This window comes from Aquarana catesbeiana, linkage group LG01 (assembly GCF_042186555.1).
Source record: "Aquarana catesbeiana isolate 2022-GZ linkage group LG01, ASM4218655v1, whole genome shotgun sequence".
Taxonomy (NCBI): Eukaryota; Metazoa; Chordata; class Amphibia; order Anura; family Ranidae; genus Aquarana; species Aquarana catesbeiana.
The window spans coordinates 136,675,083-136,701,752 of record NC_133324.1 but is presented as its reverse complement, the minus strand read 5'-3'; the positions used below and the strand labels follow the sequence as shown (position 1 = coordinate 136,701,752).

At 41.3% G+C, this 26,670-nt stretch overlaps 2 protein-coding genes across 3 annotated transcripts in view; one reads left to right on the top strand and one right to left on the bottom strand.

The window, feature by feature from the left end:
• Positions 1-7,177, bottom strand: part of GFM2 (GTP dependent ribosome recycling factor mitochondrial 2) — a 67,801-nt gene extending 60,624 nt beyond the window's left edge. Inside the window, exon 1 of one of the 2 annotated variants that reach the window (XM_073624155.1) lies at positions 6,890-7,177. The gene's annotated coding sequence lies outside the window, so the exon portion shown is untranslated. The remainder of the gene's footprint in view (positions 1-6,889) is intronic. The other variant, XM_073624147.1, reaches the window with a different exon arrangement.
• A 255-nt stretch (positions 7,178-7,432) lies between these two features.
• NSA2 (NSA2 ribosome biogenesis factor) lies at positions 7,433-23,822 on the top strand. The gene is made up of 6 exons (XM_073624142.1): positions 7,433-7,586; positions 11,695-11,882; positions 15,728-15,878; positions 16,454-16,633; positions 23,316-23,508; positions 23,615-23,822. Exons 1-6 carry the CDS (start codon positions 7,584-7,586, stop codon positions 23,680-23,682), a joined length of 783 nt encoding a protein of 260 aa, XP_073480243.1. The 5' UTR covers positions 7,433-7,583; the 3' UTR covers positions 23,683-23,822.
• The last annotated feature ends 2,848 nt before the right edge of the window (positions 23,823-26,670 follow it).

Here is a 26,670-nt window from a genome sequence, read left to right as displayed (position 1 = left end):
AGTGTTTGCGGGATCAGCCCAGATACCTGCTAGCACCTGCGTTTTGCCCCTCCGCCCGGCCCAGCCCAGCCCAGCCAAGTGCAGTATTGATCGATCACTGTCACTTACAAAACACTAAACGCATAACTGCAGCGTTCGCAGAGTCAGGCCTGATCCCTGCGATCGCTAACAGTTTTTTTGGTAGCGTTTTGGTGAACTGGCAAGCACCAGCCCCAGGCAGCGTCAGGTTAGTGCCAGTAGCGCTAACACCCACGCACGCACCGTACACCTCCCTTAGTGGTATAGTATCTGAACTGATCAATATCTGATCTGATCCGATCAGATCTATACTGGCGTCCCCAGCAGTTTAGGGTTCCCAAAAACGCAGTGTTAGTGGGATCAGCCCAGATACCTGCTAGCACCTGCGTTTTGCCCCTCCGCCCGGCCCAGCCCAGCCCAGCCAAGTGCAGTATTGATCGATCACTGTCACTTACAAAACACTAAACGCATAACTGCAGCGTTCGCAGAGTCAGGCCTGATCCCTGCGATCGCTAACAGTTTTTTTGGTAGCGTTTTGGTGAACTGGCAAGCACCAGCCCCAGGCAGCGTCAGGTTAGTGCCAGTAGCGCTAACACCCACGCACGCACCGTACACCTCCCTTAGTGGTATAGTATCTGAACTGATCAATATCTGATCTGATCCGATCAGATCTATACTGGCGTCCCCAGCAGTTTAGGGTTCCCAAAAACGCAGTGTTAGTGGGATCAGCCCAGATACCTGCTAGCACCTGCGTTTTGCCCCTCCGCCCGGCCCAGCCCAGCCCACCCAAGTGCAGTATTGATCGATCACTGACACTTACAAAACACTAAACGCATAACTGCAGCGTTCGCAGAGTCAGGCCTGATCCCTGCGATCGTTAACAGTTTTTTTGGTAGCGTTTTGGTGAACTGGCAAGCGCCAGCGGCCTAGTACACCCCGGTCGTAGTCAAACCAGCACTGAAGTAACACTTGGTGACGTGGCGAGTCCCATAAGTGCAGTTCAAGCTGGTGAGGTGGCAAGCACAAATAGTGTCCCGCTGCCACCAAAAAGACAAACACAGGCCCGTCGTGCCCATAATGCCCTTCCTGCTGCATTCGCCAATCCTAATTGGGAACCCACCACTTCTGCAGCGCCCGTACTTCCCCCATTCACATCCCAAACCAAACGCAGTCGGCTGCATGAGAGGCATTTTTATGTCCTCCCGAGTACCCCTACCCAACGAACCCCCCCCAAAAAAGATGTTGTGTCTGCAGCAAACGCGGATATAGGCGTGACACCCGCTATTAATGTCCCTCCTGTCCTGACAATCCTGGTCTTTGCGTTGGTGAATGTTTTGAACGCTACCATTCACTAGTTGAGTATTAGCGTAGGGTACAGCATTGCACAGACTAGGACACACTTTCACAGGGTCTCCCAAGATGCCATCGCATTTTGAGAGACCCGAACCGGTTACAGTTACAAAAAAAGTGTAAAAAAAAAAAAAAAAAACACAAACAAAAATATAAAATAAAAAATAATAGTTGTCGTTTTATTGTTCTCTCTCTATTCTCTCTATTGTTCTGCTCTTTTTTACTGTATTCTATTCTGCAATGTTTTATTGTTATTATGTTTTATCATGTTTGCTTTTCAGGTATGCAATTTTTTATACTTTACCGTTTACTGTGCTTTATTGTTAACCATTTTTTTGTCTTCAGGTACAGCATTCACGACTTTGAGTGGTTTTATACCAGAATGATGCTTGCAGGTTTAGGTATCATCTTGGTATCATTCTTTTCAGCCAGCGGTCGGCTTTCATGTAAAAGCAATCCTAGCGGCTAATTAGCCTCTAGACTGCTTTTACAAGCAGTGGGAGAGAATGCCCCCCCCCCCCACCGTCTTCCGTGTTTTTCTCTGGCTCTCCTGTCTCAACAGGGAACCTGAGAATGCAGCCGGTGATTCAGCCAGCTGACCATAGAGCTGATCAGAGACCAGAGTGGCTCCAAACATCTCTATGGCCTAAGAAACCGGAAGCTACGAGCATTTTATGACTTAGATTTCGCCGGATGTAAATAGCGCCATTGGGAAATTGGGGAAGCATTTTATCACACCGATCTTGGTGTGGTCAGATGCTTTGAGGGCAGAGAAGAAATCTAGGGTCTAATAGACCCCAATTTTTTCAAAAAAGAGTACCTGTCACTACCTATTGCTATCATAGGGGATATTTACATTCCCTGAGATAACAATAAAAATGATTAAAAAAAAAAAAAAAAATGAAAGGAACAGTTTTAAAATAAGATAAAAAAGCAAAAAAATAATAAAGAAAAAAAAAAAAAAAAAAAAAAAAAAAAAAAAAAAGCACCCCTGTCCCCCCTGCTCTCGCGCTAAGGCGAACGCAAGCGTCGGTCTGGCGTCAAATGTAAACAGCAATTGCACCATGCATGTGAGGTATCACCGCGACGGTCAGATCGAGGGCAGTAATTTTAGCAGTAGACCTCCTCTGTAAATCTAAAGTGGTAACCTGTAAAGGCTTTTAAAAATGTATTTATTTTGTTGCCACTGCACGTTTGTGCGCAATTGTAAAGCATGTCATGTTTGGTATCCATGTACTCGGCCTAAGATCATCTTTTTTATTTCATCAAACATTTGGGCAATATAGTGTGTTTTAGTGCATTAAAATGTAAAAAAGTGTGTTTTTTCCCCAAAAAATGCGTTTGAAAAATCGCTGCGCAAATACTGTGTGAAAAAAAAAAATTAAACACCCACCATTTTAATCTGTACGGCATTTGCTTTCAAAAAATATATAATGTTTGGGGGTTCAAAGTAATTTTCTTGCAAAAAAAAATAATTTTTTCATGTAATCAAAAAGTGTCAGAAAGGGCTTTGTCTTCAAGTGGTTAGAAGAGTGGGTGATGTGTGACATAAGCTTCTAAATGTTGTGCATAATATGCCAGGACAGTTCAAACCCCCCCCAAATGACCCCATTTTGGAAAGTAGACACCCCAAGCTATTTGCTGAGAGGCATGTCGAGTCCATGGAATATTTTATATTGTGACACAAGTTGCGGGAAAGAGACAAATTTTTTTTTTTTTTTTTTGCACAAAGTTGTCACTAAATGATATATTGCTCAAACATGCCATGGGAATATGTGAATTACACCCCAAAATACATTCTGTTGCTTCTCCTGAGTACGGGGATACCACATGTGTGAGACTTTTTGGGAGCCTAGCCACGTATGGGACCCGGAAAACCAAGCACCGCCTTCAGGCTTTCTAAGGGCGTAAATTTTTGATTTCACTCTTCACTGCCTATCACAGTCTCGGAGGCCATGGAATGCCCAGGTGGCACAAAACCCCCCCAAATGACCCCATTTTGGAAAGTAGATACCCAAAGCTATTTGCTGAGCGGTATAGTGAGTATTTTGCAGACCTCACTTTTTGTCACAAAGTTTTGAAAATTAAAAAAAGAAAAAAAAAAAATTTTTTTTTTTTGTCTTTCTTCATTTTCAAAAACAAATGAGAGCTGCAAAATACTCACCATGCCTCTCAGCAAATAGCTTGGGGTGTCTACTTTCCAAAATGGGGTCATTTGGGGGGGGGTTTGTGCCACCTGGGCATTCCATGACCTCCGAAACTGTGATAGGCAGTGAAGAGTGAAATCAAAAATGTACACCCTTAGAAATCCTGAAGGCGGTGATTGGTTTTCGGGGTCCCGTACGCGGCTAGGCTCCTAAAAAGTCCCACACATGTGGTATCCCCATACTCAAGAGAAGCAGCAGAATGTATTTTGGGGTGCAATTCCACATATGCCCATGACCTGTGTGAGCAATATATCATTTAGTGACAACTTTGTGCAAAAAAAAAAAAAATAAATAAATTGTCACTTTCCCGCAACTTGTGTCAAAATATAAAATATTCCATGGACTCAACATGCCTCTCAGCAAATAGCTTGGGGTGTCTACTTTCCAAAATGGGGTCATTTGGGGGGGTTTGTGCCATCTGGGCATTTTATGGCCTTCAAAACTGTGATAGGTAGTGAGGAGTAAAATCAAAAATGTACGCCCTTAGAAATCCTGAAGGCGGTGATTGGTTTTCGGGGTCCCGTACACGGCTAGGCTCCCAAAAAGTCCCACACATGTGGTATCCCCATACTCAGGAGAAGCAGCTAAATGTATTTTGGGGTGCAATTCCACATATGCCCATGGCCTGTGTGAGCAATATATCATTTAGTGACAATTTTTTGTAATTTTTTATTTATTTTTTTGTCATTATTCAATCACTTGGGACAAAAAAAAATGAATATTCAATGGGCTCAACATGCCTCTCAGCAATTTCCTTGGGGTGTCTACTTTCCAAAATGGGGTCAATTGTGGGGGTTTTGTACTGCCCTGCCATTTTAGCACCTCAAGAAACGACATAGGCAGTCATAAATTAAAGGCTGTGTAAATTCCAGAAAATGTACCCTAGTTTGTAGGCGCTATAACTTTTGCGCAAACCAATAAATATACACTTATTGACATTTTTTTTACCAAAGACATGTGGCCAAATACATTTTGGCCTAAATGTATGACTAAAATTGAGTTTATTGGATTTTTTTAGAACAAAAAGTAGAAAATATCATTTTTTTTCAAAATTTTCGGTCTTTTTCCGTGTATAGCGCAAAAAATAAAAACGGCAGAGGTGATCAAATACCATCAAAAGAAAGCTCTATTTGTGGGAAGAAAAGGACGCAAATTTCGTTTGGTTACAGCATTGCATGACCGCGCAATTAGCAGTTAAAGCGACTCGGTGCCAAATTGTAAAAAGTGCTCTGGTCAGGAAGGGGGTAAATCCTTCCGGGGCTGAAGTGGTTAAAATTATTTTTTTTTTTTTAAGGAAGACATTGTTTGTTTGTTTTTTTTAATACAAAAATTTGATCTCTGAGTCTGATCTTTACCAGATCCACTCTTTAATAGTATATACAGTATATCTCTTCTGTCTGTTATTCTCAGAGTGGATTAGAGATTTTGCTCCCTAACCATATAGTTGGTTATTTATATTTACCACGGCATAGAAATATTTAACCGGTTCAATACCGGGCATTTTCACCCCCTTCCTTCCCAGACCAATTTTTAGTTTTCAGCGCTGTCGCACTTTAAACGACAATTGTGCGGTCGTGCAATGTTGTACCCAAACAAAATTGACGTCCTTTTTTTCCCCACAAAATAGAGCTTTGTTTTGGTGGTATATTTTTTACTTTTTGCTATAATAAATATCCCAATTTTTTTTTAAAAAAACAAATTTTTTCCTCAGTTTCGGCCGATACGTATTCTTCTACATATTTTTGGTAAAAAAAAAAAAAAAAAAAAAAAAAAAAAAATCGCTGAAAAATCTATGAATCCACCCTCCCTTAAAACATGGGTGACCCATATGGGAGACACTCTTCTCCTTGAGAGGTATATATACACCAACACAGGGGATGCATGGCTAAATCTGCCAGAACTAAGTCCTAGGGAACTTATCCAGATGAGACTATTACAATTTCCGGGTGTATAAATATGTCCAATGGCATTAAGATTCAATTTTTTTTTTCCTCATTTTTCTTGCTTGACTGCTAGGGCATTATCTTATGTTATAGTATAACTACTTTTTGAGGTAAGTCTAAAAATTAAATTTTCCACTGTATGCGCGCTGGATTTTTTTATTCTATACAATAAAACTTTCTTTGATATATATATAAAAAGGATACAAGATGTTTACTGAATGGAGGAGCTGCACAGCCAGTGACCCTCTGTAATCACTGTGCTCAAGTGATGTGGGAGGAATACATTTTTCCAAAGGTAATGCCATAATAAGGATGGGCTCTGGAGTTTTCGCACAGCCCACATACAGAGCCTGCCAGGAAGTCGGCATTGCGGAGCGCTAATCACAAGCAGTGAGACATTGTCCTGATGTGCGGCTACAGAGATTGGAAATGTCTCACTGCCTGTGATTAGCGCAGCGCAGCGCAGTGCCGACTTCCTGGTGGGCTCTGCACGTGGGCTGTGCGAACTTACCTGTCAGAGCCCTCCAGCGCTGTGCTGTCACTGATCCCTGGTGCTTACATCTTTGCCCACTCTTCCTTCCAAGTTGTGTCTCTTCAGCCACAATCACATCGCTCCCATGCATGCGCATAAGAATTACATCACCATGGCACAGAGCAGGTGCCGTAAATGTGGCCTGAGCTGCATATGTGCAGCTCAGGCCACATTACCGCTGACAGGCAGGGGGGGGGGGGGGGGGGCATTTATGACAGAAGAGACCACTAGAGTCTAATCTCTTATAGTAACCCCGCCTGCCAGCGTTGTTTACAAATGTGTGTTAAATGGCACTTTAAAGCAGAGCTAAACTTACCTCCCTGTCACTGGCCCCCATCCCTTGCCAGCATCTTCTTTTGAGTGCCGGTCTTCGGTGTCTTTTCCTTGGTTGGCACAAGATTATGTAACTCCTGTGCCATCCCAGCACGCAGGAAATATGCCAGTGCATGTGCAGCTCCATTGCCATGCCAGAGAACATTATGAGCAGACAGGTAGGTGAATTTTATTGCAGAACAGACCCTTTTTTTCTGCAATAAAAAGCCTGCCTGCTCACAATCGGTCATGTTGGCACTTTAGTTCCGCTTTAAATGACAGAAGTTCCCAGTTTCAGGGTTGACATATACTTTAGTTTGTGATACCAAGGCATGCATCCAACCAAAACAACCCAAGTCTAATTATTATTACTATACAGGATTTATATAGTGCCAACAGTTTGTGTAGCGCTTTACAATGTAAAGGGAGACAATACACCAACAATACAATTCAAAACAAGAGGGGTAGAGGAGCCCTGCTCCTGAGAGCTTACAATCGAAGAGTCTAATGAGCACAGCTTCCATTACCTCACTTACACTGTATTCACTACTCCTCATGTATTCACTACTCCTCATGTACCCAGCATCCTCCTCACACAGCAGACACTATTCACAGATCAGCAACCTGCAGCAGAGAAGTGTAGCCAGTCTTCCAGTGCAGACTATGAGAAGAGAGAATAATACAATGCCATAACTGGACTCTCCATGTCTCTGGATGTCAGGCTCCACATGTGACCTCCAGCACCATCCTCCTCCACCACCATGACAGGAGGCTCCACCCATTACCACCCGTGACAATTCCCTGTAACACACTTCCGCCCTTCTTCCCAGAATGCAGATCGCCTGGGGTGCAACTGGAAAAACACTCCTACCGGAAACATGTACAAAAATAGAAATGTTCCTAAGTCGCCCGTGTTATCGCGGAGAAGGCCAATACTTTCACCGGGAGGGTTTGAGGAAGAAAGGGAGGGGGTATTTCTTCCTTCCATAAGAAAAGAGGGTGGTTTTGGTGTATTAAGAAGGAATGAGGGGCCTGGAGGTGAACGGGAAGTGATGTCATGGCTGCGGGGTGGGCGGAGCTTTCCTTTTTCTGATCCCATCGTCTGTCGGTGGCGGCGGCCCGGTGGGTCTCTGGGCTTATATTTACCATCTACTGAGAGAGGAGGCCAAGTCAGAGACTACAGACAGGAAGTGAGAGCGAGGAGCCCAACATACAGACATCATGGTGAGTGCGGGGCCTGGACACATGGCAGCTCCTCCATAGGGCTGTGTGTGATGGATACAACCAGGACTGAACACACGCTTCATCTGATGTGTGCTGGACAAGGCCTCATTTCACATCTTACCTGCCTCATCCATGTTTATAATCCCTGCCACCAGGGACCTTCCTGTTATAGGGTGACAACATTCCTAAATTGTTCTTTAGTGTAGTCACCCTATTACATATACTTCCGGTGGATACTACAAGAGGCAGTGCTGATCTATATTACCCCCCCATTCCATAACACTGGAGGCGTTACCTGGCCTTCCCAGTCATGGGGTGACGGTGACTGGGAGCCTCACTGGCTCTGGAATGTAATGGGGACGAGGACAGTGCGGACACTGCGCTGTGTGGGGCACCAAGTGAGCTCGCTCCATACACCAGGGCTGACAAATTCGATTTGAATCGAGGAGTCAGATAAAAGAAGACATTTTGTGAGTGTATGCAGCGATATGTAATGGGTATCGCAATCAACGTTTTCATGCGTAGGCGCCCCAACACGTCTGTATACATTTTTTTTTTTTTTTTTTTTATAATTTCTTTATTACCAATGAAATTTATAGTCAAAGTATGCAATCCCAACAAATATCACAGTCAAATAAAACCAAAACACACACAGGGTCACATCAGCTGAAAAATGGAACATCATGCCCGGTGTAGAACGTTATGGATGGTCATGTAAAGCTGTTACAGATGTACGGATAGTGGTTAGTGCATCGCACTGGGGAGCTCAACAAACAATTGTATTACAGACCCAAAACCTGTATATTTGAATGCTACAGATACAATAGAGTGGGGGTAACTTGGGTTAGAATCTTTTTAACATAATAGGAAATAATGCTTCCCCAGGGCCTGTCTTGCCCAGTAATGGGATAACGTAAAAGGTGAAATGTGGACAGGGATATACATTATGATAGAACAGAACCCATTACTGAGACGGGAGGATGGAAGGCAGCCAGAAGGGGAAGAGATTATGGGATTGTGTATCCCCAAAGCAGGTAGGAAAGGGGGGGGGTAGATAAAGGGGGAATGCAGAGAGGGCCCCTCGCCCATTGAGTGAAGTGGAATCCATGAGGTCATTGCGGTTGTGCCATCTCTTGAGGATAGGCATAGAGTGTACACGAAATGGTTCCAAGGACGCCAGATCATGTGTGTTTACTTTTGTGCATGCGTATAGGAGAGATTTTATGTGTTTGGGGGTGTTAAATTTTTTATTAAAAAAAAAAAAAAAGAGACCTGCAGGGTCTCCCCTTTGTTGCACTGAAGGTAATGCAGTGCAGATCACCAGGGACCCGGAAGTGACATCATACACGTCGTTTCTGGGTCAGGAACAAGATGGGGAGGAGAGCGGACATGTGGCCCCTCTCCTCCCTCTACCCTGCGGTGATCACTATTCTGGTCCCGGGTCCACATATGGGCAAGCGGAGCCCAGGATACATAGCATGGGGGCACTTTACCTGCGTGTGTGGAAGCAATCGGGCGGCAGCGCTGTTTGCTTCTACCTGACAAGTGAGCATTGCTGCTTGCCCGCAGCAGGGATGAATGTAGAAAACAAACTACTTGCCTGGTGCCTGGAACTACATGCATCGGGCAATACAAATTGTGCATCCCTGCAACAGTCAATGGGCTCACAAAAGCCCAGGTGCCAGGATGCAATTTCTAGTCGCCGTGCCAACCTGGCGCCTGGGATTTGTCAAGCCCTGACATGTACAAAGAACACAGGCTGTATGCATTAATCCACCTGTACACCATTGCCTAAAAGAATGATGTTCCTGCCACCAGGAATGTCTGTGTGCAGACATGACGCAAGGCCCTGTGGCACACCTGTGCATGTGTGGGGTTCCTGCATGGGTATGGAGTCTCAGATCTTTCCTTCACATTATATCAGACCTGTCAAACTATCCCCTCCGGCACTGCGTTGTCAGCACTCACCCTGGTCATAGACCTTCTTCTCAGTGTCTTCCTTTCAGGCTCAGACTGTTTGGCCAGACCATGATAACATTACATCCTAGCACAGATTAGTGCCAGAAATGTACACTGAGCTGCACATGCATAGCTAAATTTGTACTTTAACTACTTAAGGATCATTGCCCACCGCAGACATCAAACATCACTTCCATCCAGAGGTCTTAAAGAGGAATTTTTTTTTTTTTTTTTGCTTTTTAGTGTAAATGTTATATCTGAGGTATTTTTGACCCCAAATCTCACATTTAAGAGGTCCTGTCATGTTTTTTTCTATTACAAGGGATGTTTTCATTCCTTGTAATAGGAAAAAAGTGAAGGACAGTGTCAAAATAAAAAAAAGTAAAATAAGAAAAATCAAAAAAATTTAAGGCGCCGCGCTTGCGTGGAAGTGAGCGCATACGTAAGTCGTGCCCGCATATGAAAATGTTGTTCAGACCACACATGTGAGGTATTGCCGCGATCGCTGGAGCAGGAGCAATAGTTCTAGCAAAATACCACCTCCTTTAACTCAAAATCGGTAACCTGTAGAAATTTTTAAACGTCGCCTTTGGAGATTTTTAAGGGTCAAATTTGGTCACCATTCCATCAGCGGGCGCATTTTTGAAGCGTGACATGTTGGGTGTCCATTTACTCAGCATAACATTATCTTTCACAATATAAAAAAAATGGGTTAACTTTACTGTTGTCTTAATTTTTAATTTAAAAAGGTGTATTTCTTTCCTAACAAATTGCGCTTGTAAGATCGCTGCGCAAATATGGTGTGACAAAGTATTGCAACGACTGTCATTTTATTCTTTACGGTGTCTGAAAAAAAAATTAATGTTAGGGTATTCTAAGTCATTTTCTAGCAAAAAAAAAATATTTTAACTTGTGAATACCAAGTCTGAAAAATAGGCCCGGTCCTTAAGCGGTTAACACTGCCAGGTAGGGAGAAGCACTTGTGAAAGAAGAGACCGAAAGGCGAGTGCTGATTCTCATTTTTTTTTTTTTTTTAATAGTATTCGTAGAAGATTTCAGCAAAATTGATTGGTTTAATTTGCACAACATGATTGTATTCAATTTTTGTAATGAGTGGCCATGAATTTGCATGAAAAGGAGGGAGTGTAAAGATTATTTACTTTTTTAAAACTTTATGTAAGTCAGATATGTATGAGGCCGTCAAATTTTAAAAACACAAAGTACATGTATTTATTGCATGCAAAGTTGTGTTTATGTGAATATTTCTGGGGAGGGGGTCCATAGCTTTCATCAGATTCTTCTTTTACTAAAGTTTATTGAATTTTTCAATAGTAGAAAAGGTAGAAACATTACTTTGTCAAAATGGTGATGAGGTATCACTATCAATACACATTGAACAGATAATCTTCCCTAAATTTAGTGCTATGACAGAGAAAAAACATAACAATTTGAAATGTTAAAGGCGAACATTCGCAGAAAATGCTAAGGAGACTACTTCAGGGCAATTGGGTCAGTATCATGCTTACCAATTTGCTAGCATCCTAGTGATTCTGTAACCCAAATAAAATTCCCTTTTAGGGAAGGTTGGGGCAATAAACGGCCAAGGCCTCTATTGCTCATCTGGAACCTATAGAGGCCCTTAAAAGGGGGAGGGGGGATTTGTGCAAGAAAAAAAAATAGAAGAAAGGGAGAAAGAAAATGGGGAGGGAAATGGGTACTATAGGGGTTCTAGGCTGTGTTGCATAGGGCCATCATAGTTCAAGGAAGCGGGAGGAAATTTGAGAAGGAGGGAAGTGGTCTAACCAGGGTTGCCAGATCTGCTGAAATTTGTTGTACATAACTCCCAGGATCACTGTCAATCTTTCATTTATGAACGTTCTGTGGACTCGCTTTTTAACCTCTTCAAAACTTAGAAGTGGCGTTTTCCATGACCACGCTGTTGTTTTCCTCGCTGCCATAAAAATATGAGTAATTGGGGTGCATTCCCCACGTGAAATGCCTGCAATAGGTTTATGCATGCTTTCATCAGATTCTTAAAGGGGTCTGTGACTCAAAGTTTAAGAACCACTGCTCTGGACTATAGTTGCTTATGTGACAAAAAATTTTGAATTTTTTTTTCTTTTTTCTTTTTTTTTTTTTTTTTTAATAGCCTCAGAACGAATACATTGAATTGCACCGCAAACGGTATGGTTATCGCTTGGACTACCATGAAAAGAAGAGGAAGAAGGAAAGCCGTGAAGCTCATGAGAGGTCACAGAAAGCAAAGAAACTCATCGGACTGAAGGCCAAATTGTACCACAAGCAGCGCCATGCCGAGAAAATACAGATGAAGAAAACGTAAGTGCCTGAGTTTGACAGCTGTAAGTGGTTAAAAAGGCAGAACAATTTTTACCTTAATGCATTCCCTGCATTAAGGTATAAAATGTCCCAGCATTTGTATCGCCTCCTTGCCCACCTATAGACTTACATGAGTCTTCTCTCAATCCAACTCTGCCCATCTGCAGTGGCGCTGGTCTCTGTTCCTCTCCTCACAGTTGAGAGGCAGCAGCAGGAGTCAATGGCTCCTGCTGCTGTCAATCAAATCCTGAGAGAGGGGGGCAGAGCCATGCTGCAATGTATGAGCCTATGGACGCACACAGCCCAGCTCTAGAGTGAGCCCGCACATCTTCCCCCTTAGCAAATGGTTTGCTAAGGGGGCAGACACAGAAGAGAAGTGGACAGCACCAGTGGGGGACCCCTGAAGAGGAGGTTTGGGGGCCACTCTATACAATACCATTGCAGTAGGTAAGTATAACAACATGTTTGTTTTAAGAAAAAAAAAAAGCCTTTACAGCCACTTTAAGATATTGCTTACTGTTATTTGGAGGACAGGAAGTTTTTGGTACAAGTGGGATCGTACTCAGAGGGGTTTACAACTTAGCCTGTGCCTGTCTAATTGCTTGTATCTAATGCTGCAAGGCATGTGCTACCTATGGGAATCAGGAAATATTCACCCTTTCTGACTGCTGACACTATTGGGTAAGGTTCACATTTGTAGGCACTACTTGTCCTGAGGAAAAAAAATACAAGGAAGTGCAGCGCCAGAGATTTTGTGGGATTGAATAAGAATGCAGCTGCTAGCTAATCCGTGAAAAAATGAAAATTATACTACAAAGGAAGAGAGAATCTTTTAATGTCTCAACCAAATCTAGTGACCCACTAGTATACCCAATCGCAAAAATGTATGTGTAAACTGTGCAGTGCATACATCATTACTAAATCAACATAATGAAAGTGTCTCAAGATGAAACGCCTCCGTATAAACCATAATTAATTGGCAATCAAATGATCAATAAATGTGCAAATAACCTGTGCTATAAAAAGTGCTTAGTGCAACATCAACAATATGTCCATAAAGTGCTGAAAAGTGAATCCATATATGATCAAAAAAAGTCCATATAAAAAAAAATATATCGTATGTATCCAAACGGTGATCAACGAAGAATAGTCTGTATATATTCAATAGAATATTCATCGTTGATCACCGTTTGACTATATATTTATTTTTTTGTGTTTTTTTGATCATATATGGATTCACTTTTCAGCACTTTATGGACATATAGTTTGATTACCTACACTAAGCACTTTTTATAGCACAGATTATTTGCACATTTATTGATTGTTTTATTGGTAATTAAGTATGGTTTATACTGAGGTGTTTCACCTTGACACTTTCATTATGTTGAATTAGTAATGGTGTGTGCACTGCACAGTTTACACATACATTTTTGCGATTAGGTATATTAGTGGGTCACTAGATTTGGCTGAGACATTACAAGATTGCGCTGCTCTTTATCCCTTTTGTACTACTTGTCCTTAACATACAGTCCATGTCTGAGCCTTCTAAGGGGGGCAGAGCTCATTGGCTGGGTGGATTTTTCATAGCTAGTTGCCAATGTTTTCCTTCGGAAAGGCTTCCATGCTAGGAATATCTGTTGATTTCTCCTCTTGACAGTGGTTAAAACTTTAAAGTAGTGCTGTCTTTGTAACAGGCATTGTAGTAACTCTTTTCTGTATAGAAGGATACAAGCAGTGTTTAAATCTGAACTCCAGGCAAACGGCTAAATGCACAAATGAAATACCGGTATATACAGTATCTCACAAATGTGAGTACACCCCTCACATTTTTATAAATATTTTATTATATCTTTGCATGTGACAACAAATGACACTTTGCTACAATGTAAAGTAGTGAGTGTACAGCTTGTATAACGGTGTAAATTTGCTGTCCCCTCAAAATAACTCAACACACAGCCATTACTGTCTAAATCGTTGGCAATAAAAGTGAGTACACCCCTATGTGAAAATGTCTAAATTGGGCCCAATTAGCCATTTTCCCTTCCCTGTGTCATGTGACTCGTTAGTGTTACAAGGTCTAAGGTGTAAATGGGGAGCAGGTGTGTTAAATTTGGTGTTATAACTCTCACTCTCTCATACTGGTCACTGGAAGTTCAACATGGCACCTCATGGCAAATAACTCTCTGAGGATCTGAAAAAAAGAATTTTTGCTCTACATAAAGATGGCCTATGCTATAAGAAGATTGCCAAGACCCTGAAACTGAGCTGCAGCATGGTGGCCAAGACCATACAGCGGTTTACCAGAACAGGTTCCACTCAGAACGGGCCTCGCCACGGTCGACCAAAGAAGTTGAGTGCACGTGCTCAGTGTCATGTCCAGAGGTTGTCTTTGGGAAATAGAAGTATGAGTGCTGCCAGCATTGCTGCAGAGGTTGTAGGGGTGGGGGGGTCAGCCTGTCAGTGCTCAGACCATACGCCGCACACTGCATCAAATTGGTCTGCATGGCTGTCGTCCCAGAAGGAATCCTCTTCTAAAGATGATGCACAAGAAATCCCACAAACAGTTTGCTAAAGACAAGCAGACTAGGACATGGATTACTGGAACCATGTCCTGTGGTCTGATGAGACCAAGATAAACTTATTTGGTTCAGATGGTGTCCAGTGTGTGTGTGGCGGCAAGCAGGTGAGGAGTACAGTGACCAGTACTAGTGTGTCTTGCCTACAGTCAAGCATGGTGGTGGGAGCGTCATGGTCTAGGGCCGCATGAGTACTGCCGGCACTGGGGAGCTACTGTTCATTGAGGGAACCATGAATGCCAACATGTACTGTGACATACTGAAGCAGAGCATGATCCCCCTCCCTTCGGAGACTAGGCCGTAGGGCAGTATTCCAACATAACGACCCCAAACACACCTCCAAGACTACCACTGCCTTGTCAAAGAAGCTGAGGGTAAAGGTAATGGACTGACCAAGCATGCCTCAAGACCTAAACCCTATTGAGCATCTGTGGGGCATCCTCAAACGGAAGGTGGAGGAGCACAAGGTCTCTAACATCCACCAGCTCGGTGATGTCGTCATGGAGGAGTGGAAGAGGACTCCAATGGCAACCTGTGAAGCTCTGGTGAACTCCATGCCCAAGAGGGTTAAGGCAGTGCTGGAAAATAATGGTGGCCACACAAAATATTGACACTTTGGGCCCAATTTGGACATTTTCACTTAGAGGTGTACTCACTTTTGTTGCCAGCAGTTTAGACATTAATGGCTGTGTGTTGAGTTATTTTGAGGGGACAGCAAATTTACACTGTTATACAAGCTGTACACTCATTACTTTACATTGTAGAAAAGTGTAATTTCTTCAGTGTTATCACATGAAAAGATATAATAGAATATTTACAAAAATGTAAGGGGTGTACTCACTTTTGTGAAATACTGTATATAGGAGCTGTTTTACTTGCCAAAGGATTCATACTTCTGTCAATTCAGGCCTGAAATTTACACAGCTCTGCCACACCATACAGCCCTGCCTGGAAGGGCAGAAGATCTGATTTTTCCGTACTGCGATTCAGTTGCACTTCCAGGTCTTGTCTCTTCCCCAGCCTGTGAATAGAGAAGCAAAAGATGAAAACGTTTATCCTTTTTGTCATTCTTCCTCTTATTGGCTTGTTATATGGATTGGCTCCTTGTGTTGCTTCTTGCTCATCCAGTCTGGTACAGAGACTGCAAAATGTTGATACCAGATCAAATTTAGTAGTTGCACTGCTTTCATTTAAAAAATATACATTTAGAAATATATTATTGAATACAGAGATTCATTTGTGACTTTGCTTCCTCTTATTTGTGTTCAGTATTCGGATGCATGAGAAGAGGAACAGCAAACAGAAGAATGATGAGAAGACACCAGAAGGAGCTGTTCCAGCTTACCTACTGGACCGAGAGGGGCAAAGCCGAGCCAAAGTTCTCTCCAATATGATCAAACAAAAGCGAAAAGAAAAAGCAGTAAGTAAACTTTTTCTGTTAAAGCTGAACTCAAGAAATTCACCACCTCCTGTAAAAAATTAAGACACACTATGAGTTAAGTTCAATGAGATACATGACATCTCTTGGACTTCTCTCTGTTATTTACATATGAAAGTTTTATTGTACTTCCGGAAAACGGCTAACGTTGTAGTTGTGGGAGCCTGATGCTGGACTTTCTGGTCTCTGACATCTTCAATATAGTCGCTGCAGCTGCTATGCCCACCCCGCCCTTCCTCCTGCCCAATTACAGAAGCCTTTGTGTTATGTGAACTTGTTCACAAAATGCAAAGGCTTCTGTGAATAGGCAGCTGAGGGCAAGGGTGGACATTGCTGCTCTGTGTGCTTCTCTCCTCTCACAGCCATGAGTATCCTCAGTATAGGCTCTGGCAAAGCCATAAACCTGTCATATATAACTAATAGCGATAGGTGGCTTCCTTGGACTTAACTCATGGTCTGCCTTCACTTTTTTCAAAGTGGCTGAATTCAGCTTTAAGATGCTTTATACATTTATGTAAACAGTCCAGTGTATTCAGAATGTGTGCTTTCCTCCTTAGGGCAAGTGGGAAGTTCCTTTGCCCAAAGTGCGTGCTCAGGGAGAAACTGAAGTGCTTAAAGTTATCCGCACTGGAAAGAGGAAGAAGAAGGCCTGGAAGAGACTGGTCACCAAAGTCTGTTTTGTTGGAGATGGGTTCACCCGAAAACCACCGAAGTATGAAAGATTTATTAGACCGATGGTGAGTGTGTTACAGGTCTAGTGCAGAAAGTAGTTACTAGGTTGACATGTGTGGATGCCCTTTCTTTCTAATGGTGGGTTTAAAACAAAACCAGTCATGGTAAAGCTGAACTCCTGGATTTCTTTTTTTATTTCATAAAGATCACAAGCTATGAAAGCTATCTCTAATTATAACTATTCTAGGTCTGGATGACTGCTGGTTACCTCAAATCGTCCTAGTTTCCTTCCCAGAAAGGTGTTCAGAGAAAGAAGTTCCTTGAAGGAACAATATTTCCATGTTCTTTTCTCAAATATCTTTTGTGAGCTGTATGAATTTTAAGAAATCCATCAAGGCATATTTTCTCACTCAAGTATTAAGGGGATTGTAAACGAAAACCTTTTTAATAACTGGGTTGTACTTAGCTGCTCTGTGCAATGGAATTGCACAGAGCAGCCCCACACCGCCTCTTTTTGGGTCACCCACCGGCTCACCTGGAGGCCGACGGTGACACTCATGTGGGCTCACTCCCGAGTCTGTCTGCGTCTATTGACACAGACAGCGGGACTCAGTCCCCACCTCCTGCTCCCTCATCACTAGCTTTGACCACAGCGGGGGCCAATGGCTCCCACTGCCCCAGTAAAGCCAGTGAGACCAGGAAATGATGGTAGAGGAGCATTGCAAACATGCACTGTGCTGGATGAAATGAGGGTTCAGGTAAGTAAAATTGGGGGGGACACCTATGCCTAAACATTTTTTTTTTTTTTTTTTTTTTTTTTACCTTAATGCAAGAAATAGGCTTTAGATCCACTTTAATATTGTTTTCGCCAGGGGTTTTGGGTGCTGTAGATTATGATTTAAGCTACTAGAAAAAATAAAAGCAAAGACTTTTGGGGTTTCTGGTATTTCCCCACAGTAAGTACAACCCCTGGCAAAAAATATGGAATCACCAGTCCCTGAGGCTGTTCCTTCAGTTGTTTATTGTAGGAAAAAAAAGCAGATCACAGACATGGCCAAAAACTAAAGGCATTTCAAATGGCAACTTTCTGGCTTTAAGAAACACTAAAAGAAATCAAGAAAAATAATTGTGGTGGCCAGTAACAGTTAGATTTATAGAACAAGCACAGGGAATAAATTATGGAATCACTCAATTCTGAGGAAAAAATTATGGAATCACCCTGTAAATTTTCATTACAAACACTAACACCTGCATCAGATTAAATCTGCTTGTTAGTATGTAGGTAAAGAGGGTAAATCATCACGCAGTGTTGCACAAGATGTTGGTTGTTCACAGTCGGCTGTGTCTAAAACATGGACCAAATACAAACAACATGGGAAGGTGGTTAAAGGCACGCATACTGGTAGACCAAGGAAGACATCAAAGCGTCAAGACAGAAAACTTAAAGCAATATGCCTTGAAAACAGAAAATGTACAACAAAACAAATGAGGAACAAATGGGAGGAAACTGGAGTCAACATCTGTGACCGAACTGTAGGAAACCGCCTAAAGGAAATGGGATTTACATACAGAAAAGCTAAAAGAAAGCCATCTCTAACACCTAAACACAAAAAAACAAGGTTACAATGGGCTAAGGAAAGGCAATCATGGACTGTGGATGATTGGATGAAAGTCATATTCAGTGATGAATCTCGAATCTGCATTGGGCAAGGTGATGATGCTGGAACTTTTGTTTGGTGCCGTTCCAATGAGATTCATGCAGACGACTGTCTGAAGAAAACATGCAAATTTCCACAGTCAATTATGATATGGGGCTGCATGTCAGGTAAAGGCACTGGGGAGATGGCTGTCATTAAATCTTCAATAAATGCATAGGTTTACATTGAAATTTTGGACACTTTTCTTATCCCATCTATTGAAAGGATGTTTGGGGATGATGAAATCATTTATCAAGATGATAATGCATCTTGCCATAGAGCAAAAACTGTGAAAAAAATTCCTTGAAGAAAGACACATAAGGTCAATGTCATGGCCTGCAAACAGTCCGGATCTCAATCCAATTGAAAATCTGTGGTGGAAGTTAAAGAAAATGGTCCATGACAAGGCTCCAACCTGCAAAGATGATTTGGCAACAGCAATCAGAAAAGGCTGGAGCCAGATTGATGAAGAGTACTTGTTTATCACTCATTAAGTCAATGCCTCAGAGACTGCAAGCAGTTATAAAAGCCAGAGGTGGTGCAACAAAGTACTAGTGATGTGTTGGAGTGATATTTTGTTTGTTTATTTTTCATGATTTCATAATTTTTTCCTAAGAATTGAGTGATTCCATAATTTATTCCCTGTGCTTGTTCTATAAATCTAAGTGTTACTGACCACCACAATTATTTTTCTTGATTTCTTTTAGTGTTTCTTAAAGCCAGAAAGTTGCCATTTGAAATGCCTTTAGTTTTTGGCCATGTCTATGATCTGCTTTTTTTTTTTTTTTTTTTTTTTTTTTTTTTTTTTTTTTCTACAACAATAAACAACTGAAGGAACATCCTCAGGGACTGGTGATTCCATCATTTTTGCCAGGGGTTGTACTTTACAAGAGGGTATGAGAGTAAATATAAAATGTAACAAAAAATACATGTCAAAGTATAATTAAAGACAAACCCCTATTGCTGTCAGTCCCCCTATTGGGGAGATTCACCCTCTCTAGTTGTCATGTTTACGTTCATACATAAACATACTAGGACCAATTTAGACAGGAGCCAATTAACCCACCAACATGTGTGTTAGCAAAAGTAAAAAGAAAATCCCAAATTATTGTTTGTTCCCGTAACAGTAATAGATGGGAAATCTTGCAATGGGAACACTAGTTTGGTGACAACCAGAAATTCCCTCAATTTGGCAGGATTTCCTCTCGCTTCTTGTTTTGGCAGGAAGTGAAGAAAAATCTTCCCAATGAGACAAAGATTGCAGCAGTTTTGACCCTTCCTTATTCTATCCAAAATGAAAAAGCTTGCCTTTTTGTTCCTTTTTTTTTTTTTTTTTGGAGTAACTTTTATCAATAGAGTAAAGAATTTAACTTGCAGGCACCCTGGTAAAGAACACATTTTTAATAAATGTTTGCTCTCTTGGCAAGTTACAGATGCCACTGGTATCGGGCATTTCCAATTATGTTGGATACCCTGTGTCCTGCTGTGCTCTCTGGTTCCTGGCTGAAACATCCCTACTATGTCTTCTAGTGACATAGCAGGTGGTGGGGGAATCGCAGAGCACCGTGGAGGACAGGTTAGCAAGTACACCTGGAGAAGTGTCTACCAGCAGCACCCATAACCTATTTACATAGTAGGTGAGGTTGAAAAAAGACACAAGTCCATCAAGTTCAACCTATGTGTGTGATTATATGTCAGTATTACATTGTATATTCCTTTATGTTGCGGTCGTTCAGGTGCTTATCTAATAGTTTCTTGAAACTATCAATGCCCCCCGCTGAGACTGCTGACCTGCTGAGACCACCGCCTGTGGAAGGGAATTCCACATCCTTGACACTCTTACCGTAAAAAACCCTCTACATAGTTTAAGGTTAAACCTCCTTTCTTCTAATTTTAATGAGTGGCCACGAGTCTTGTTAAACTCCCTTCTGCAAAAAAGTTTTATCCCTATTGTGGGGTCACCAGTACGGTATTTGTATATTGAAATCATATCCCCTCTCAAGCGTCTCTTCTCTAGAGTGAATAAGTTCAGTGCTCGCAACCTTTCCTCATAACTAAGATCCTCCAGACCCTTTATTAGCTTTGTTGCCCTTCTATGTACTCGCTCCATTTCCAATACATCCTTCCTGAGGACTGGTGCCCAGAACTGTAGATCATACTCTAGGTGCGGCCGGACCAGTCTTTTAGAGTGGGAGAATTATCGTTTTATCTCTGGAGTTGATCCTCTTTATAATGCATGCCAATATTCTGTTTGCTTTGTTAGCAGCAGCTTGGCATTGCAGAGACTATCATCTACTAGGACCCCCAGGTCTTTTTCCATCCTAGATTCCCCCAGAGGTTCTCCCCCCAGTGTATAGATTGCATTCATATTTTTGCCACCCGAATGCATTATTTTACATTTTTCTACATTGAACCTCATATGCCATGTAGTTGCCCACCCCATTAATTTGTTCAGATCTTTTTGCAAGGTTTCCACATCCTGCGGAGAAGTTATTGCCCTGCTTAGCTTAGTATCGTCTGCAAATACGGAGATTGAACTGTTTACCACATCCTCCAGGTCGTTTATGAACAAATTAAATAGGATTGGTCCCAGCACAGAACCCTGGGGGGACCCCACCACCCTCTGAACTCGCCCTTGTAGCCAGTTTTCAATCCATGTACTCACCTTATGGTCCATGCCAACGTACCTTACTTTGTACAGTGAACATTAATGGGAACTGTGTCAAATGCTTTTGCAAAATCCAGATACACCACGTCTACGGGCCTTCCTTTATCTAGATGGCAACTTTCCTCCTCATAGAAGGTTAATTGGTTTGGCAAGAACAATTCATCATGAATCCATGCTGATTACTGCTAATGATACCGTTCTCGTTACTAAAATCTTGTATATAGTCCCTTATCATCCCCTCCAAGAGTTTACATACTATTGATGTTAGGCTAACTGGTCTGTTATTCACAGGGATATATTTTGGGCCCTTTTTAAATATTGGTGCTACATTGGTATTTCTCCAATCAGCTGGTACCATTCCAGTCAGTAGACTGTCAGTAAAAATTAGGAACAATGGTCTGGCAATTACTTGACTGAGTTCCCTAAGTACACTCGGGGTGCAAGCCATCTGATCCCGGTGACTTATTAATGTTAAGTTTCCCAAGTCTAATTTTAATTCTGTCCTCTGTTAACCATGGAGGTGCTTCTTGCGATGTGTCATGAGGATTAACACTGCAGTTTTGGTTACTGAAGCCCCCCGATTCCCTCGTGAAGACTGAGGAGAAGAATAAATTCAATACCTTCGCCATGTCCCCATCCTTTGTAACCAGATGTCTTTCATCATTGTTTATGGGGCCAATATGGTCTGTCCTCCCTTTTTTACTGTTTACTGTACATACTTAAAGAATTTCTTGGGATTTTTTTTGCTCTCCTTCGCTATGTGTCTTTCATGTTCTATCTTAGCCGCCCTTATTGCACCCTTACATTTCTTGTTGCATTCTTTATAAAGTTTGAATGCTGATGATGATCCTTCAACCTTGTATTTTTTGAAGGTCTTCTGCTTTTATATGCATTTTTACATTGGCGTTAAGCCATCCAGGACTTTTGTTTGCTCTCTTAAATTTATTACCAATGGGATGCATTGGCTAATGCCCTTCTTTAATATGCTCTAAAAGCAAACCCATCTCTCCCCCGTGTTCTTTGTTCCTAAGATTTTATCCCAATTTATGCCTTCTAGCAAGGTTCATAGTTTAGGGAAGTTGGCTCTTGTGAAATTCAGTGTCTTTGTATTCCCCTTATGTTTCCTATTTGTGTGATTTATACTGAAGCCAATTGACCTGTAATCGCTGTTGCCTAAATTGCCCCGTATTTCCACATCCGTGATCAGGTCTGTATTATTGGTAATCAGTGGATCCAGTAACTCTTTATTTCTAGTTGGTGCATCTACCATCTGACCCAAAAAATTGTCCTGCAAGACATTTAGGAACTGGCGAGCCTTAGATGAATGCGTGGTTCCCTCTGCCCAGTCTGTCTGGATAGTTAAAATCCCCCATTATGAAATCACTTCCCATCCTTGCTGCTAATCCAAATTGTGATAGGAGATCTGTCTCCCCTTCCTCCCTCAGGTTAGGGGGCCTATAGCATACTCCCAGTATTATTTTCCCCTTAGTTTCATCCCTTTTGGAGCTCTACCTATAAGGATTCCACCTCCTCCCTAGCTCCCTTAGTGATGTCACCTCTCACATTCACTTGTACATTATTCTTGATATATAGGCATGTTCAACATGTTCTTTTACAAGGTGCCTTTTTAATTTTATTTCTTTATCCTAGTGATAGGGTGGCGATAAGTCTGGTTTTACACCTCTTCATTTTAAAAGAGAAGTTTGTGATTTTTTTTTTTTTTAAGAATTGTACTTGCCTAGGTGGAGGCAACATCGGTCCCTGCCGGCTCTAAGACTGAGAACCAAACAATCAAACACTGCTGTGAGAGGGGTGAGAGTGGCTGGCTCAGGCTTTTAGCAGCTCGCTAAGAGGCTGAGCTGGGTAATGATCCAGGCATGTGGCTGGATCCCGACCATATGGTCGTGATCTTTTCCCAGCCTTGATCGGCTCTGTGACGTCAGCTGACATAGGTGAAGCCCGCTGTCAGCTGAAAATGGGCCACAGGAGAGCAGAACGAACTGCACATCTGTGTTCCACAGGAGAAGTAGAGCTAAACGAGCTTTGGTTGTACTTCTCTTTTAAGGCATATGCAATTTTCATTAATATAAAGACGAAAAAAAATGGATGAAGACGAGTGCTGCAATGCACTTTGCGTTACATTATCTTTTTTTTTCAGGGGAAGTGTATGTGGGATAAAATGCATAGGTGTGAATCCAACCTGCAAGTATTAATAATTAGACATGAAATCACAGTGATGTACGTTTTCACATTTCAACTGTACCATATAGGGGGATCGAAGGTGGTTGGGTAGTCTGAATTCTACCCAACCATTAGCTGATTGTCCAGTTAGGCCATTCATAATTTTTATGAGTATACCTTCAAGTTTGTGTTGTTTTACAGGGCTTGCGTTTTAAAAAGGCACACGTGACCCATCCAGAATTAAAAGCCACATTTTGTCTCCCTATCCTTGGAGTAAAGAAGAATCCTTCCTCTCCACTTTATACAAGCTTAGGTGTCATCACAAAAGGCACAGTGATTGAGGTGAATGTCAGTGAGCTGGGTCTTGTCACGCAAGGCGGCAAAGTTATCTGGGGTAAGTTTTTATGGTAAAAAAAAAAAAAGTTTGTGTGAAATTTATAGTGCACCACCAATAAGAGAGACACTGTATACTAAGTTCTTCCACTCTTTTCTTCTCACAGGAAAATATGCACAGGTCACAAACAATCCAGAAAATGATGGATGTATCAACGCTGTTTTGCTTGTATAATGTAAGATTTTGATGACCAGTATAAGAGACTTGAATTTGCAACAAATAAAAATTACCCATATTGGGAGAATGGCTTTTGTTATATTTTTATGTTGACTACAGAAACATCTGGTATGAACAATAAAATGAACTTCTACTTCTGTTTGACTGTTTTCTAGGACTTAATTATGCAAATCCAGGTAAAAGGTGTACCACATGTTATGATTAGTCTGCGTTTTGTCACATTCCTAAAAATTGTTAACTTAAATAATTTTCAGCTATGTATATATCAAGTGTTGACTGCGCTACCTCAAGTGATATAGTAACAAAAACACCCGCTTTATCTAAACCAGTCATAAAGGTGACATGATTAAATCTACATATACACCAATTAAATAATCACTAATAATTAATAACGCCACTTATGTATCTTCCAATAATTATATAAAAAACACATTATTAAATAAACCAATTATAGTCCAATTTTGCTTGTGTGCTGATAGAGCGTGGATCCCTGGGTGGGCTATCCACTACAGTTGTGCTGTTTCTGTGCTCTTAGTTTCTCATTGGTGATTTTTGTGACTTAATTCTAGTGACAACCCCACCACCACATGAATTGGCCACTCACCAGATATTAGTGTATATATAGGCATTTGGTTCATTATGGGATAACCATTTCACTTTGCTGTTTGTCTCAAGCTGGCCCCAATGCAATAAAGCAAATATATCTGTCCTCATGGAAAAACAATCAAACAGCAATCATAGCGCAATAAGCTTATTACTGTTTATTTTAAAACCATACAAAAATAGGCTATAGAACTCGCATGTTTCTGGTGCCCATGGGCCTGCACCAAGCTTTTCCAGCAGTTAAAAATGGATTGAGAAGGTATCACCGTCTAATTCTTCCGCCGGTGTGCGGTGCAAGCCTCGTTCCCGCTCGGCTTGCGGCTCAAGCCTCGCCTGAGCTACAGGCCAAGCGGGAACGAGGCTTGCACCGCACGCCGGCAGAGGAATTAGACGGCGATACCTTCCCAATCCATTTTTAACTGCTGGAAAAGCTTGGTGCAGGCCCATGGGCACCAGAAACATGCGAGTTCTAGTCTATTTTTGTATGGTTATAAAATAAACAGTAATAAGCTTATTGCGCTATGATTGCTGTTTTGATTGTTTTTCCATGAGGACAGATATATTTGCTTTATTGCATTGGGGCCAGCTTGAGACAAACAGCAAAGTGGAATGGTTATCCCATAATGATCCTAATGCCTATATATATATATACTAACATCTGGTGAGTGGCCAATTCATGTGGTGGTGGTGTTGTCACTGGAATTAAGTCACAAAAATCACAAATGAGAAACTAAGAGCACAGAAGCAGCACAACTGTAGTGGATAGCCCACCCAGGGATCCACGCTCTATCAGCACACAAGCACAATTGGACTATAATTGGTTTATTTAATATGTATCTTCCAATAATTATATAAAAAAACACAAGTGGTGTTAATAATTAGTTATTATTTAATTGGTGTATATGTAAATTTAATCATGTCCCCTTTTATGACTGGTTTAGATAAAGCGGGTGTTTTTGTTACTATATCACTTGAGGTAGCGCAGTCAACACTTGATATATACATAAACAATTTTTTTTTTCACTGGTTGGAGGAATTTTGTCTTTTGACTGCAGCAACCAGTTTTTAAATTAAATTTAAGTTTGGTTTATTGATCTTATACAGGTTTGCGCCGGACACACACACACACACACACACACACACACACTTTTCAGCTATGATTGAACAAAACTTTACAAAATTCATAGTTGAACTAATGTGAAAAAGTAATCAGGCGTGTGCCAGAACCATTTTTTACAATGGTAGCCTTACATTTTGCTCCCTGCTCAGACTCGAGGCGATTAGTGTAATCCCATTTGTATGAAACACTATACTGCACATGGGTTTAAAACTAGGTTTAATGGCTACCAGTACAATCCTTACATTGTACTGCATATTCAACTTATAATGGACACCATTATGATTGGGATCAACGTTTTAGCGTAGCAGTACTGACTGGAGCTCTGTTTTACAATACTGGTAATGGTATATTATAATAATTTATAGTGCCCTAGAGAACAGATAAGCAACTGATGGGGGGGAAAAATAAATCTGTCACTCTGAAAAGCTTTCAGAGAAGACCTAGATGGTATCATTACCTGCATGTACAAATTTGTTGCCATGGGGAGCACTTACTAGTAATTTCGCAGAAATTTTTATATTCATAAGCTAATTGAAAATAAATGCACCAAGTTTGTATTCAAAAGAAAAAAAACCCTAGGAGTGGGACTTTGAGAGCACTGCCAAAGAAATCGGTTACATAAATAAAAAAATAATTTATTGAAAAAATATGTCAGACAAAAACACTGAACATGTTCATGAATACTGGATAATATACAACAACTCCAGATACAATGTCCTGTACTCAAGTTTGTATTAAAGTGTATGTAAACCCAAACTATGAACTGTTATGCCTAAATAAGATCCGTGTGACAAAAAAAAAAAAAATATTATCTGAATATCTGTGCAAGTCCAAAATGTAGTGTAACATCCACTTATATGCAAATGATAAAGATTAGTGAAAAAAATATATACAGTGCCTTGAGAATTCATACTCCTTAAAATGTTCCATATTTGGTCATGTTACAACTAAAAACATAAATTTATGTCATAGACCAACACAAAGTGGCACATAATTGTGAAGTGGAAGGAAAAGGTTTTCCAATTTTTTTTTTTTTTTTTTTTTTACAAAGATATATGTGAAAAGTGTGGTGTGCATTTGTAATCAGTCGCCCCGAGTCAATACTTTTGTAGAACCGCTTTTTGCTATAATTACAGCTGCAAGTCTTTTGGGGGATGTCTCTACCAGCTTTGCACATCTAGAGAGTGACATTTTTGCCCATTCTTCTTTGCAAAATAGCTCAAGCTCTTGTCAGATTGGATGGAGAGTGTCTGTGAACAGCA

Excerpts from the sequence above, each read along its gene's own strand:
- NSA2 (XM_073624142.1), top strand. Across the intron at positions 11,883-15,727 it reads AAAATACAGATGAAGAAAAC|TATTCGGATGCATGAGAAGA; the intron begins GTAAGTGCCTGA and ends ATTTGTGTTCAG. Across the intron at positions 23,509-23,614 it reads AGGCGGCAAAGTTATCTGGG|GAAAATATGCACAGGTCACA; the intron begins GTAAGTTTTTAT and ends TTCTTCTCACAG.